Here is a 16,358-nt window from a genome sequence, read left to right as displayed (position 1 = left end):
ACACTGCATGGCCTGCAATAAGTGGCTATGTGGAATTTTCATCTCTCCCCAGTGCTGTCCTCGGGTAAGTCTCATATTCATCAGTTTTGCTTGATACTTTTTAAATGCCAGTTTACATAGTTTAAATGTTTATTCATTCTACAAACACCTGGGTATTTACAGTATGTGCTTAATTGATGTCAGCTGATACAAATGCAGCAGTTTAAACTAGAAACCAGTTTACTGTTAACCTTGCAATGTAGAGCACCACAGGATGTGGTGATCGAATGTACTTTATTAAAGTGCATTATTAATGTACTCTTACTTTATTCAAGTATTTCTATGTTTTCGTGTTTTCTCCTACTGCTGTTAGTACTTTTGCTTATACCCCACTGCATTATGGGTATAGATATTGTTCTTTGGACTCCATACCACTTATTTTAAAGCTTTAGTTGGTTATTCTTGTCGTAACAGATCTATTTTACAGTCATGTGAAAAAGAAAGTTTTATGTGCGCCCAATGATTCGATAACTTGTAGAACCAGTTTTATCAGCGATAACATGAAGTAACTGTTTTCTGTATTGCTTTATCAGGCTGTCACACTGGAGGAGTTTTCATTAATGCACAGCACTCTTAAGGTGGCACCACAGCATTTCAGGGGTGCTGAGGTCTGGACTGGAATAACTGGGTCATTGGAGCACATTCATTATTTAGTTTTTCAGCCCTTCTGTTGTAGATTTGCTGCTGTGTTTGAGATCATTGCTTTCTTGCATGAACTGATTTTGGCTGAGCTTTAACTTGAAAACTACCCTCTGAAAACTTTTCTTTTTTCATGTGACCTTATGATCCTGCGGTGGACTAGTTTCTGCAGGCACCTTGTTGGCCAACAGCACCTGAAGCAGCCATTGTTAACACGGACCCCACCCAAACCTGAACTTGCTTCTGCTGCATGTTAACATCCTGTTAAAAGGGAGTTTTTCCTTCCCACTGTCGCCAGGTGCTTGCTCATAGGGGATACATATGACTGTTGGGATTTTCTCTGTATTATTATGGGGTCTTTACCCTACAATATAAAGCCCCATTGTTGTGATTTGGGGCTATATAATTAAAACTGAATTGAATTAGGGACATCTCTAGGGGAAAACCAGCTTGTGCACCCTTGTGGCAGGGCTGGTGTAAAACGTTTTCTACACTTTTGATTTCAGATAAAATATTTAATGCTTTTTACTTCTGTTTCAAACGCTAGAGTTATATTACAAAAGACTACAACTCCCACTTCCGCTTAGCCGTCATATGACGACTGTGTGTTTTGTCATGTGACCCTGGCGCTGCTATGTCAGTCCTCCGTTTCCCTTTTTCGCAGTGTCGCAGGCAGCAAACCGAAAACAGTCAGTTTCTGTCCGAAACGGCCCAACACACCTTAGACCCATCCTGTAGCTGGTTAGAAAACACACTCCGGTTCGTGCTTGTCGCACTTTACCCGTGTATTTGGCTGTGTGCAACTCCTACATGTCAGAGTGGTAGACTCACAGCTCTGCAGCTTACCGGCAGGCCTCGCTGTTCACCGACTAAGCATCAGTCCTCACGCCGCCCTTGGGTGGGTCCGGCTCGGCCAAAGAGACAGCATGGTCCCGGTGCATCGCTAGCCTCTTGTGATCAAAGGCGACAGCAAGGGATGAATGGTATCAGTGGGGAAGTGTTTAGCTTGGATGCTACTGGAGTCTGTTTATAAGGATGAACGGTAAGATTTGCTGTTTCACTGCTTTCTGTTTCTTACCCATAAAATCACAACATGTCAAATCACGCCTGCAGGAGATTGCTCAGAAACTTAGTGAGACTTTCTAAGTTTCATTTGGGGGCCTTTTAGCTGGTTTCCATAATGTCTGATAATGTTCGACACATGGCTTTCCTCCCCTTTTTGCTAGCTTTGTTGAAACGATAGATCGAGGTCAAGAATGCTCCAGGAAAACGAAGCAGTTCCGCACAATTTAAGTGGGATTTCTCAGGAATGAAAGTGTTAAAACTGTCTTATTTTTGCAAATGTTTCCAGTGTGTAAACAACTGGAAATCCCATAATGCTTAGGCCAACTGTAACTGAAAGCTGGAAAACACCTAATAGTTTTTATATGAGGGAAGTATGCTTGAAGTCTCTGGAAAGCCTTGAAGCTTACGGTAAGAGGTGTGTGTTTAACAAGCTCCTGGCCTAAATTCACAGGTAAACAAGCTGGTGGATGAAAGTAACTTAAGTCCCTTTGCAAACTCACAGGTGCTCCAGAGGAAACACATGACCGGGGAGCTGCTCCAGTGGGTTGGCAGCTCTTCGATGACTTAAAACCTTTGAGACAAGGAGCATCATCATTGCCATTGTGAATATGCTGTCTGGGCTGCAGGGTTAATGATTACTAATGTTGATTCGTCTGCTATTTTTTTTCTGGATAATTCACTCAGCCCATAAAATGTTAATATAAAACATTGTTCCACAGTGCTTCTAGAGGTTAAAGAATCCTCACAGTACCTTGTAATATTAATAGGCGCTTCCTGTCGCAGTTGGAGCTCAGCAGTCCTTAAACGCAGAACTTCGCAGTCAGTTTTGATTATTTATGTTGATTCCGAGCAGCCATTACTTGCCACACAACTTCATTTCCTTCTTCATTGTCATGAATAATGAACGGAGTAACGATAAATGATGGGAAATTTAATCTGTGGCAACGTCATTTTCCTCATTCCTCTTGTTTTTGTTTGTGTTACCCTCCGCAGGCACCCAGCAGACTGATACAAAGAGGCAGAACCTCCTGGAGAGGCTGCTGGATGCTGTGAAGCAGGTGAGCTACCGGTTATCTGGACGTTGTTTATGCTGGAGACGACAAATTATCATCAGTGCTGCAGTCCACATAGACTGAGCGAGGTTTAATAATTTTAAGCCTCTGCTTTTATGGTCAGGAAATCAGCTCACATTAAATGTGTGACTAGTTGTGAGTGATCTTTTCTTTGGAACAGGCTTTTTTTAAATTCCCGGTCAACATTTTTGTGGTGACTGAATTTGTTACAGTTCCTTCTATCTCCCTTTCTATAAACACAATGGAGGAAGTAAAACCGAGTTCTGTTGACGGCCTCTGTAACCCAATATTCTGTAGAACAAAGTTAAAAACAAGGGTAGAGTCCTACCTAAAAGAACACAATGACCATGAATACAAACCCCATTCCAAAAAAGCTGCGGTTGTTTGTAAAATATGAATAAAGACAGAGTGAAACCTAGGATGTTTAATTGAAAGTAGTTGAAAAATATGAAAAATATATACCGTAATTCCCGGACTACAGAGCGCACCTGATTAAAAGCTGCATGCTCTAATTTTAGAAAGAAAATCAATTTTGTACTTGTAAAGGCCGCACCGGATTTTAAGCCGTATGTGTTTCACTCGTAATATGAGATATTTACACAGAAATATTACACGTGAGGCTTTTTAACGTTTAATTTAATCCGTAAGGTAACATAAACGTTATAGTAACATACAAAAATACATACTGCAAATGCTTTTTTTCCTCGAACAGCGCCTGTAACACGGCTACCTTTAAGTATACGTACGTATCAGTGACACACAAATTACGTTGCTTATGGTTTTTTTACGGAACAGTGCACAAACAACCAGTAAAAATATATACCGTATATTAGGGGTGCAACGATACTCGTATCGATATTGAACCGTTTGATACAGTGCTTTCGGTTCGGTACGCATATGTATCGGACAATACAAATTTTTTATTTATTTTATCAACTTTTCTTCTGACAATGCTGTCTGTGTTGAGCGCTCAGTGGATCTGTGTTCGACTACTCCGCCTAGGCTGCACTGTCGAGTGCAGATCCACTGAGCGCAGCGCAAGCTAGCAAGACAGAAGCTAAGCTCGTTGCAACATGGCAAATTGAACCTCCCCCACCCTAATTCAGATCTGGCCTTTGGAAGTATTTTGGTTTTCATGTGACGTATGACCCTGAAGGTAAGCGCGTCATGGACAAAAGTAAAACAGTATGTCAGATGTGCCACGCAATGCTCAATTTGTGGAAACTACTGCGTTAGCGCAGTTTGCTTGTTAACGTGTTGACGCCGTCCAGCCCCACGCACGGGGCGATCCGCGGTAACTTGTTAACGGAGATTTGCCGCGTTATGGCGTAAACGTCATTTTAACGAGATTAACACTGACAGCACTAGTTGGAACACAACGGATATGACTGCACATTTACGCTGACAGCATCCTAGTGCAAAGACAAGTGGAAGCAGACAAAAACAACAAGCACGCATGCTACAAACTTTACCCGAGTCATTTAGACAGCCGTTAGCACATGATTCTCATTATGGGGACCTGATATGTTTAATATGCTGCTGAGAGTATACCCCAGAAGAAGCGTATAGTATAGCTTTTATTTTGGAAAGAGCCATTTCTCTGTAATAAACTCTCTTTTCCAAAGATGAGTGATTTCTCCATCAGAGAAAAATTATCGAACCGTGACACCAAAGTATCGAACCGAACCGAACCGTTAATTTTGTGTATCGTTGCACCGCTACCGTATATATACTACTTATCACTTTTATTGGTCTACTGTTACCAGGCAAAATGTTTTTGGCCGCATGAAAAAAAAAAAAAAAAGCATTAGCCGCACGTCAGTATAAGCCGCAGTGTTCACAGTGTGGGGAAAAAAGTAGCGGCTTATGACCCAAAAACTACGGTACACGTTAGGGCTGTGCGATATGACCAAAGTCTCATATCCCGATATAAGAATCCTATCGTCCCGATAACGATATAAATCACAAAAATGTAACATTTTCTGTAAATTCTGTGAATCTCGTGCAGCTCGTCTTGCGGGAAGTATTTTCAGCTGCGCGTCATGTAGCTGGAGTCGAGTGTTTTAACCAATGCATGAAACTATACATTTTTAGACATAAATTGTAACGGCTGCCATTTTCTTTGTGAGTATTTATTACACGGCGTGCTGCGGGGAAAAGCCTGTTCTAACGTTTGAGTCTAAGGTTTATTTTTTAGCACCTGGCGGCTCTTTTTTTACTTCTCACCCGTAAATAATCTGCTCTTTCACGTGATTCAGTTTATTTTGAAAAGTCTCAACAGGATCTTGATCTTTATTGTGAAAGGTTTATGTGGAACATAAACAAGAGGACACGCGATGCTGTTACCGTCGTTGTTGCTAACGACAACGCATAAAAACAGGCACTTGTCCGTCTGTAGTGTGGTTATAGTAAATATAAGAGAAAGAGAGAACTTTAAGAAATTAATATAGCCACTACAGTGACCATCAAAACGATGAAAAAATATTGCCGTAAACAGTTTATTTTGCGACACCAGGAAACAAACGATAGCGTAAAATGAAACGATAGACGTTTTTATATCGTCATCCGATATATATCGTTATATCGAACAGCCCTAGTACACGTTTTGTATTAAATGCCAGGAATCAGTTTCAAAAAGCTGGCACAGGACCAATAAAAGACTGAAAAACTCTCACAAATGTGCATTAACTCATTAACGTTCGACTGCAAGTGGCTCTGTTTTTGTTCTGTTTTTACTCTAGTGTGACTAAAATGATCGGTGTCTTTCATAAGTGAAGATGTAGGAGGCTTCTCCACCCTGTTCATAGTTACTCCTTATTTTGTTTGGTGCCACATATGGTGCCGTCCGGGCGAGGTCTTTGCCAGAGAAGGCCGTACCTGTTTGACTGACAGTGCCAGATCACGTCCTCCCTGTCTCATAACAGCAGGGCTGCACAGTGTGGTTGCATTTAAAACGTGTCCTGAACCGTTTAGCAGCTGAAGTCCCACATTAAGCAAATATATGGAAATGAAATATACTGTTTCACTGTCTACACAGCAGCTGCTGGTCTCAATTTCGAAATGGGTGCGGAGTGTTTTTCGATTTTTATCTATACCTTACAGAGTGTTTCAACTCATTTTGACACGGGATACTTTTTAACGTCAGAGGAGAAAAAAACCTTAACTCTTATCCTACTGGATCGGGTTTGGCGTGATGCTTTGAGGGAAGATGAAACTGCATGTACGGTATCGGAGCTGGGCTGGACTCTGACACTGTGTCAAATGTAAATATCAAAACTGAGACCAGTGCTGCCAGTCAGACAAGCTTCCTTCTCAGGTTTGCAGCACCAGCCAAGCCCCTACGGTTAATTCTTGAAGGTCAGATCAGAAACACGGTTTGACCTTTAAATCATTTTCTGTAATTCCTTTATTTTGTCTGGAATCTTGTAACCACAGGCCAGGAGATGTAGCACAGATACCCTCCGTAGTGTCCGTAGAGGACTAAAGGAGGACGCGATCTGCAATTTAAGGCTTTGAAAGGTGCTGTTAGACTTTTTTAACTTAGCAGACATACATGAAGAAAAAAAAAAAGCAATTTCCTCATATCTTCCCAGTGCCAAATCCGCTTTGGAGGAAGAAAGGAGATCGCCACAGACTCAGACAGCAGGTAAGAGGAGCTGCCTGTTACCCAGAAATTCTTTTGCTTTATCACTGTGGTTATTTATCATTCTAAAAGGTGCTTTGTTTTACGTGTGGAGCTCCAGGTCATAGATGATGTAGTGCTTTAGGCTCCAGAATGTGCTCGCGCTACCTCCAGCTTTTTCAGTACAGCGATCTGGCTGTACGCCCAGCTTTGAGGGTTACTTTCTAAACAGCAAAATCATTTTTTTAGATGGAAAATAATTGTTGTTTTTTGTTGTTGTTGTTTTCGGTCTGAGAGCTTTAGCAGACTTTCCATCATATCCGAGCAGTGAGAATGTTCTCCTTTGTGATGTTAATGGTGGCTTTGTAAGAAAAATGATGTACCAACATTTGTTTCATTAGAGCTTCACGCTGAGAGAGAATACTATTGATTCATGTTCTGTGCTGCTCAGATCTCATTTTCAGCTCTGAGTACTGGTTTTTAAGATTCAATATTATGTCCGCCTTGTAGATGAAGAGCATTTATAAAAGACTGGTTAGTGGCACTAATGCACCTGTTTCATCACGAAAGCTGCTTTTAAAACTGCGTGCAAGTAGTAGGATGAATGACCTGTCTCCTCGTTAGGTCAGAGGATGCTGTAGCCACGACTTCCAAAAGGAATTCGTTTTTACTGTATGGTCCACAGTATAGTTTTCCACCTCTCCTCAGTTCATCTTAAAGTTGGCGACCAGTACCGTGATGCATGGTATACCCAGCAGAAAAGGACCCCCCCTCCCCGCCATCACATCATAATAGGAGAGCTGGAAAAAGTGTGTGGCGGTGACCAGCTGGTTGCAGCACAGACGGCCCTTTAAGTGTAAAACTGTGATGTTACTGTGCCCCTGCTCGAATGTGCCTTCTAACTGTAAAAAGTGAGACCCTGCCGCTGCCAGCCAGGCAGATGGCCTCCACAATCCAGCGAGAGGGCCTCTGCTTACAGAGAACTTTGCCTCTGGCAGAACTAACAAAACAGAAAAACACACAGTCGGAGTGCATTCAGTATAGGTGCGTAGCGCAAACATGGGACACAAGGGAATGTCGCTTTCTCTCATTCTCGGACACTAAAGCTCAGAAAGCTCAGGAGCTAAAAGGGCAGAGAGTTGAAGCTGCAGGGATAACCTCAGGTAAAGCTGCCACATTAAGGTTTTGGAGAGCTCAGTAGAAAAGGGATACACAAACAGAGCCTGGAGGTCATCCAGAGAAGGCGTGTGAGAGCTACTGCAGTCTTGTATGAGAGAAATCTTATATCTATAGTAGATTTATGAGATTCAAATGTGAGGCCAAGTCCCATAAAGTGAAGCTGGGTTTAACCTCAGGCCTTTCAGACTATCTGCATTAGGAGAATCATTCGATATGTGATGCACTCAGTTAATTGAACATTAACATTAACATGGATTAGTTGTAGTTTCATCTGAATGTACAGCCAAAGCAACATTTCCAGTGCAGCATAAAAAGCACAGCAGGGTGAACTGGGCTGTTCTGACTATTAGGCGACACCCCCACCCGCTTATCTTCATGTTATCCTAACCTGTCTTTGTCTCTGCAGGGTGATCTGTCTGTGCGCACAGTTTGAAGCGGTGCTGCAGCACGGTCTGAGGAAGAGCAGAGGTCTGGCCCTCACAGCTGCCGCTCTCAAACAGGCCGCAGGCTTCAGCAGCAAGACTGAAACAGGTACGCCAGGTTCCCGTACGGCTGTGAAATTGTGGGTTTAGAGTTGAAAAGTGGAGCAGAAACTTCACTTTAGCCCTCTGTGACCTCGGATAAGCAGACTAGCGGAAGGTATCCTTAAAAACTACAACCACACAGCTTATTCTGTGGAATATTAAGACAGTGTTGCTATTGAGGACAAATGCGTGACTTCTGTCATGTATATCTATTACCATATGCAATGCTTTTCTGTATTTCACAGGCAGTTAGAAGACAGGATTGTGCCTGAACCTGAGGATTTAGAGCTTACTAATGAAGCTAGGGCCTCTGACAATGCTAGAAATACAATAATAGCCAGAGTTTCAATTTTCTCTGAGGTCACATGGTGATTGTATGCAAACCAGCAGCATAACGCTCATCCCTATTAATTACCACACCTCAGAAGACACAACATTAAAACAGACCTAGTTTGAGTTCTGAGGAGAGAACAAAGGATGGAGACGGTCGGGATGGAGCTGTGTGAGTGGTGCGTGAAGGGTCCCCTCTTCTGTTAATGAGAGGGGGGATGTGCTGAGAGAGTCTTTTGCAGCTTCTTTTCTGCCCTTTTGAACTCTTACTTAACTCCAGAGCAGTTGTTTTTCACAATGGAGGTGGAGCTTATTCTTCCTCTTTCCTTTTGTCCCGCTCGCTAGAGTTGACTTTCTGGTTCTACGTGAAGGAGCACCTGAACCGCCACGAGCTCCAGCGGTTTTACTCCCTGCGCCAGATCTCCTCAGAGCTCGGCCGAGGTCGTGCCTGGCTGCGCTGCGCCCTCAATGAGCACTCGCTGGAGCGCTACCTGCACACGTTGCTGGCTGACCGCCCCCGTCTCGGGTTAGTGACAAGCCCCCTCGTCAGTTATGCTCCGCACACATTTTCTCAGCTAGGTGGAATTTTTTTCTTTCTTTTTCGCTTGTTTATAGATCTTTTGTGTTTTCTAGATCGTACTATGAAGACTGGGCTTTTGCGCTTGATGAAGAGAGAGCTAGTATGCTTCCCACCATGGCTGCAGGTGAGCTTGTGTTTTGGCATTAAATTATTGGTGGTAAACACACTAAACAGCTTGCTAACACAGCAGGAGAGTATAGGGTTCAAACTTTAATACAGACTTACAGCACTGTGCAAAAGTCTCGAGTCACCCAGGAAGTTCTTGTAATCGGATTTTTGATCAGCCATGCGTCATCATTTCACAAGCATCTGATTGGTAACAGCTTCATTTTTCAGCATGAACATGATCTCAAACACACCTCCAGTACATATAAAGCATACCCAGATAGAAAAACGCATAACAGGACACTATCAGCCATGGATTGGCCTCCCCAGAGCCCGGGCCTAAACATCTCTTGACAGAGAACAGAACAATCAGAATCAGAATACTTTATTGATCCCTGGGGGAAATTATTAAAGGCAGCCAACATCCAAAGAAGAGCTTTGAATGTCCTTTAAGAAGCCTGGAGAACTATTCCAGAAGACCAATAAGCTGTACTATTCTGCTCAGTATTAGTTTGCTCCATTTAACAATAAAGGTGATCATACCAAGTTTTCATTTTCATGCTCATGATAATTGTAAAAATTATTTTTTCAAGCAAAATATAAAGAAATGAGGAGCGGTGCAAGACTTTTGCACAGTGCTGTATGAGTTGGTTATAAGTTAAGCTTAAGTAACATAAGTGGAAGCAACTCAAACTGTTAAAGCTGGATGTAGCCACTCTGACATCAGACAGTGGCCTCTTTACTGCCACCTGAATATTAGCATTTTGGCTAAAGCTATTTAGTTGCAGACAGAAGGCTCTAGGTAGCTTGAATGCATCCACAGACTGTATGCCTGCATAGCCCAAACACATCTGCATACATTTCACCACAGCTTAAAACAAAGCACCAACTTGTTGGATGGCCTGTTGGTGTAATTAGCCACACAGCAGGGCATATTATGTCTGATAAACAAGGTTAAAAAGGTCAGCTCAGCGACTCAGATAATGCCTAACAGGCAGCCAGGGAGCTACGGATGTCCATGTCAGCTCCCACCCAGCATTCAAATTGTTGGAGACTCATAAAATAAAACTCCACTCTAGGACGTGCAGTTTGCTGCATTTCCACACTGGCTTCGTTTTTCAGCTTCTTCTGTGGCCCCTCTCATACAACTGAGCCCGAGGTTTAAAATTCCCTTTTAAAATATGGTCCTTTTGCTGGGCTATATTTCTTGCCCCATTATTAGAATTTACATACTGGAAGATTTAAATTCAGCCAACTTATGGCTGCATTTTTAGTCTTTAAATGTTGTGTTCTCGTGTATTACTAACCACACTCAGTCTCTCTGAAATGACTTCACACAAACGGAGCTGCTGTAAAACACAGGAAACTGACTGACTTTGCACTTTACTTGTTAAGCATGACTGGGTTTTTGCTGACAGTTTAAGCTCAGACCCCATTTATGTTAATGGGCGCACTGGTGCTGTTGAACTATTGATGAGCACAACTCGATGAAAACAAACCATAAAATTATTTAGAATGTAAACCACTGATCTTGTGCCAGAGCATTTCTCCTCTCTTCTTCTTCTTCTTTTTTACATCTCGGGCAGATTTGTTGTGTGCACCCAGAAATACTTAGCAAGCACAAAGAAAGTTCAAAAGCTTCATGTGTTCTAGTGGAACTAAAGTACATTTCACTTCCTTCTCTCTCCATCTGCTGTGCTCAGGTTTGAACTCCATTCTGTTTGCCATCAACATTGACAACAGCGACCTGAACGGCGCCGTAACACGCGGAGGGTCCTCAGTGTCGCACCTCCTCAAGGAGTCCACGCAGGGCATCGGCAGCCTGTGGAAAGAGTCCACTCAGGGGGTTAGCAGCCTGCTGCGAGAGATCGGCACAGCCACAGCTGTGGTGCCTGGCTTCACCCCTAAAGTGGATGGGGCCTCCGACCCACTCCCCGTGGTGCCACGCAGCACCTCTGCTGGTAGGGCAACAGCAGTGTTTGACTTGCTGTTATATGCAAGAAACTGGTGATTTTTTTTAGTTTTGCACTTGATTGATCCAAATGCTTTCTGTTTATTTGCTTTGTTTTAGTATTGCAGTATATGTGTTTTTATAAGTGTCACAAAACCAGCAAAAAGCAACATATGGCTCAGTTTGTGCTTCCATAATGGATGCTTAAACAAGGATGCAGCTCGAGGCATCTGCAGCAGAGAAGAATCCCACCGTGAAGTCTGACCTCATTTAGAAGTCTGCCCCAGTCTGTCCCGTCGGGGGGAAACTCACACCATTTTCTCTCCATATGTTCTCCTCAACGGGACTAAAGCGCCTTTAGACTTTTAACTGTGCGCTGCTGAAACTTTCTGCTGAAATGAATGTAAATGAAATTCTAAGCTGCTGCGCCGGCTCCTCCGAGTGGGAAAGCCTATTCAGATTATTCACCGCTAGAAGACTTGCTAATGCACAGCCAGCCTCTTTGGCTCTGAGAGGAAGGAGACAGACTTTCTTTTATCGTCATTCATCTGTTCCTCACAAAAGCTTTCGAAATGACGATAATTGCTTAACAGTCATCATGAGTCTATGATATCAGCTACTTTCCAAACGAAGAGGAAAAACCAAAGCCAGTGTTGGTCTCAAGTATGAAGACACGGCGCCAGGAAATTCATCACTTTTGTCAGCAGAGGCAGAATCGGCAGATAATACACATAATTGTTTTTTTTTTCCTCATTATGCACAGATAGAAGTGCACATGTTCTGTAATTTGCGAACAGGACTGCTCCCAATTCTGCTGCCAGTCCTCTCCCTCCCTCCTATCAGTCCAATATTTGAGTTTTGCATTGCTCAAATACCAGTTAAAAGCACTAAATAGTTCTTTCACCTTACACTTAAATCATGAATGCAAAATCTGCATTCAGCCAAAGCAGCTGGTAATCGCAGTGTGCTATGTCGATAACATAGACTGTATATAAAAGATAGATGTATTTTGGGTCTCTTTTTAATGACTAGCAGGGTGCGAGCGCTCTGGTTGCAAAGAGATGTCCAGTTATATAGAGGTCTATGAGAAAACAAGCAGACTTCTCGTTCAGTTTATGACGTCGGTAAACATTTTTCGTCTCGGTCAAGTGTTTCAACCATTATTGAATAGGTGATGATCTTAAATTTTTCATGCAGTCTTTGACCTCTGGCCAAAATACTCAGTTTGAGGCATCAAATGGGACTTCACTGATCAATGAGCGACATCACAGTAGCTACAGCTTGTAATCCATAGATATTTTAGTGCAGATTTTTTAGCTTTTACTGCTTTCTCTATAGAAGATGAATAAAATGACAGTTATGTGTCCTGTGTCTCAGTTATTACACATGATAAAAATGTCAGTATGCAGGTTATCTAAGTCTAAGTTAGCGTTTTAATCTTTTAAGCATTACAGCTGTTTGTAAGATGAAAGTATAAACCTTAAAAATATGTTTTTGTTCACTCCTTTGTAAAAAAAAATCTTTTTCCACCCAGACTCAGGGCTGAGGAAGGAGCGGCGGAAGAAAAAGAAGATCACCAACATCATTTCCTTTGATGATGATCTGGATGGAGGAGCTGAGGATGAGGAGGACGGGGAAGACGACTCCCAGAAGACTGGCGGGATGAGGAAAAGTCACACCGCTCCTGCTCAGAGCAGTGTGGAGGAAGGGATTGACCCTTTGGAGCCGGTCTTCTCTGAGTCGCTTGCCCAGAATGGCATGTCTGAGCCGGGCATAGTCAACTGGGTGGGGTCCCCGCATCCTTGCCGCACACCTCCCATAACGGCGCCTCCGCTGCCTGACACCAAGAGTGTAGACAACGAGGAGGAAGAGGAGGAGATATATAAGCCTAGAGCACAAACCCAAGAGGAAGAGAGGATACCGAGTGATCAGTAAGTGAAAAGAACCAAAGTAGACTAGTAGTAGTTGTACTTTAGACTCTGGTGCTCACAGCAGAAAAAATATATTTGAGAAATTCAGCAAAAAGCAGCATGTGAGCAGTTTGAATGCAGGAGCTTTCTTCTTTCTGCGTGCAGCTCGCTAACATTACATTTGAGCTGAAGGACTGTTGACTGTCACACTGTCATGAGCATAAGCCTTTCGTCACAGCTAGATGCATCGCTGCTCCTGCACGGTGATCTGGCTGGGGGTTGTTTAGTTTTGGTAGAAAATAAAAATAGTTCGGGTCATGATCATGACTTCTGGAAAGAGAGATTGGTGCCCTTTTTCTGTAATTGTTTTCTACAAAACTTGCCATCTTACACACGAACAGTCTAGTCTACAGACCAGAAGAAAATTACTTCACTTAGATTGCATTTTTATAGCACTCAATTTTAAATGTATGTATAAAATGTATGCATGTATAATACCACAAAAAGATATAGAATTTATTTATACCAAAGGTTTTCAAACTGTGAGCCGCGCCTTCCCAGGGTGGCGGAGACATACATGCAGCAGAAAGTTCTAATTTGTAGTTTTCAAATAGATACACATTCCCCAGACACTTTATTAGGTACACCTTGCTAGTCCTGAGCTGGATCCCCTTTTTCAACTTGAACTGTCTTAAATCTTCATGGCAGAGATTCAGCAAGGTGCTGGAAACATTCCTCAGAGATTTTGGTCCATATTGACTTGACAACATCACAGTGTCGGCTGCACATGTGGAGTACACTGAGCTCACTGTCATGTTCAGTTAATGGGTTTGAGATGATTTGAGGTGGTGCATTATCCTGCTAGAGTTAGGCATCAGAAGATGGTACACTGTGGTCGAACAGAGATGGACATAGTCAGAAACAATACTCGGGTAGAGAGCGTCATCTAAACAATGCTCAGTTTTACTTGTGTAACAAGAAAATATCCCTGATAAATTATACCACCACCATCATCACTCTGAACCCTTGATACCACATGGGTTTTATGTCAAATTCTGACTCTGACATGCAAACATTGAGCAGTTAATCGAGACTCAACAGACCAGGCAACCTTTCCAGTCTCATATTGTCCAGTTTTGGCAAGCCTGTGTTAATTGTAGCCTCAGTTTCCTGTTTTTAACTGACAGTAGTGGCAGCTGGTGCAGTTATTGCTGCTTTTGTAGTCCATCTGTAGGCTGGACAGAGTAGTTACTGTTGTAGAGAAATGCCACTGGATGATTATTTCCTCTTTTTTTGGACCGTTCTCTTTAGATTCCAGAGGTGGTTGTGTGGGAAAGTCCCAGCAGATCAGCAGTCTCTGAGTTAGTCAAACCATCATTTGGCACCAACAACCCTGCCACATTCAAAGTCACTTAAATTATCTTTCTGCCCCAGAAAAAGCTTGGTTTAATTTCAACCTCTCATTTTGGCCATGTCTGTATGTTTACATGCACTTGGTTTATGCTGTGTGATTGGCTGATTATCATTATTATGCTGTGTTAACAGGTGTGTCTGTTACAGGTGTGTCAGACTTTGAACACACCACAATAAACTGACCTGTGGGTCAATTTATTCACTGATTCCTCAAGCAGCAAACTGACCAAGAGCGAAATTGTGCTGTTTTAGGGTGGTGGTGGGCAGCCTGTCCAGCGTGTCCACGTGGAGCCCTCTACAAGTCATGGCTGGACACAGCAGCGCAGACATCCTCATTCCTGTGAACCCTGCCGACCCTCAGTCAGGTACTGCAGCAGTGGTTAGTGGCTCACGTCACAGTGGAAATGCACAATTCACACTGATTGACAAAGATTGATTGTAGTTCTGTGGGAACTCATGAAATTTCTTGTCCCAAAATGATATCACGAGGATCAATCAGGAGTACACAATTTTATGCAATCTAGGAAAACATAACATTCACACATCAGTGCCTCTGGCAGTCTTTGATGGGGGACCTGAAAGGCCATAAAGGGACATGGTCCCTATTTCTCTTGCGGTAGGCGTGCAGTGTTTTTACTGCTGATCAGAGCGGCTTATGGTTTCCGTGAAGGATTTATTTCATCAAATGAAACGCAGGGACTTTCTTTTTTGGCTTCCAGCTTTACTTTCACTTTGTTTCAGTGAGCTCCGTGGAAGACACGGCCGCATTTCCAGTTCAGTGTGAGTCGGCAGGATCAGTGGGAAACTGCGAGAGCAGCAGCAGATCTCAGCTCACGTTCAAGTAAGCTGTCGTTTCAGGCAGAAGTGCTGTGAAACATTCTTCACTTCCAGGCCTCCTCAATGTGATGTTGTGCTGCAGCTTAATGCGCAAAATAAAATAAGAAGCAATTCCAAGATCTGATTCCTCTTTCGAATTCTTTCAGTATGGAGTCCAGTCCAACAACGCAGCCTGCTCCGCTCTCCAGCGCGCTGTCAACATCTGCTTTGCCCGAGTCCATGACAGTGGGTGAGTGTGCCTTCTTTATCCGTCTGTCTGTCTCTTACTATTTCTCGCCTCCTCTCTCTTCTTAATGTTCCCAAACCTGTTCTGTGATATGAATCATTACGGTGTTTGACGCATGTTATTCACGACAGCTGAGTAGCATATTTTATTCAGTCACTCTAACAAGAAAGGTTCAAACATGCCCACGAACAAGATGGATTTGATCTCTTTTGGTGCGGAGCTGTGGGTTGGTTGCCAAACAAAAACATGTTGTTACTCGCGCATTTATTCGTGGCCCTCAATTAGTTTCTTGGGAGGACGAGTAAAAAGCACCTGAAGAGGAACAGAAGGGTTAATTACAAATTGCTAAGAGTCACCTGCTGGATACACAACAAAATACTCATTTAGCTAGCAAAACTTGAGGTAAAAAAAATGTTTTCAATTAATATTTTTATTTTCTTGCATGCATGATTGTAGAATTTGTAAAATTGTGCACTGATGCATGCAAGAAAAACAACACAAAACAAAAATTAAACTTAAAAAAAAAAACTAAAAAAACCCAACATTTGTACATATTTAATATTTCATTGAAACTGTGTGTGAGCACGTTGCATGGTGACGTGGCATTATGTAGATGCATGAGACTCTCTTCAGCCCAAAAGGTGATATGTGCATTACACACACACACACACACTTTGTCTAACCTCAAAACATACATTTAAACTTGCTTTTATCAGCAAAATGTGTGTGTGAGAAATTTGAGTTTGCGCAGCTGAATATCGAGTGGCCCAAAACGCCACAAACCTCTCCTAAATTGAATGAAACATACAAACGCCTTACATTAGATTTGACTGCAGGAAACTCACTTGTCAAATTATCTGTTCCT

At 42.6% G+C, this 16,358-nt stretch overlaps 1 protein-coding gene across 1 annotated transcript in view; it reads left to right on the top strand.

Annotated features, from left to right (window-relative positions):
• The first annotated feature begins 1,303 nt into the window (after nucleotides 1–1,303).
• snx29 (sorting nexin 29) overlaps nucleotides 1,304–16,358 on the top strand; it is a 148,465-nt gene continuing 133,410 nt past the window's right edge. Inside the window, exons 1-11 of the mRNA XM_084938170.1 lie at nucleotides 1,304–1,720; nucleotides 2,737–2,801; nucleotides 6,410–6,462; nucleotides 8,024–8,148; nucleotides 8,817–8,997; nucleotides 9,105–9,175; nucleotides 10,860–11,117; nucleotides 12,642–13,038; nucleotides 14,683–14,795; nucleotides 15,172–15,271; nucleotides 15,414–15,496. Of these exons, the coding sequence (XP_084794296.1) occupies nucleotides 1,714–1,720; nucleotides 2,737–2,801; nucleotides 6,410–6,462; nucleotides 8,024–8,148; nucleotides 8,817–8,997; nucleotides 9,105–9,175; nucleotides 10,860–11,117; nucleotides 12,642–13,038; nucleotides 14,683–14,795; nucleotides 15,172–15,271; nucleotides 15,414–15,496 (1,453 nt within the window). The 5' untranslated portion in view covers nucleotides 1,304–1,713. The remainder of the gene's footprint in view (nucleotides 1,721–2,736; nucleotides 2,802–6,409; nucleotides 6,463–8,023; nucleotides 8,149–8,816; nucleotides 8,998–9,104; nucleotides 9,176–10,859; nucleotides 11,118–12,641; nucleotides 13,039–14,682; nucleotides 14,796–15,171; nucleotides 15,272–15,413; nucleotides 15,497–16,358) is intronic.

Source organism: Perissodus microlepis, chromosome 8 (genome assembly GCF_051167445.1).
Source record: "Perissodus microlepis isolate ML-2025 ecotype Zambia chromosome 8, ASM5116744v1, whole genome shotgun sequence".
NCBI lineage: Eukaryota > Metazoa > Chordata > Actinopteri > Cichliformes > Cichlidae > Perissodus > Perissodus microlepis.
Note: the sequence above shows the minus strand (reverse complement) of the source record. Positions and strands in the feature narration are given on the sequence as shown.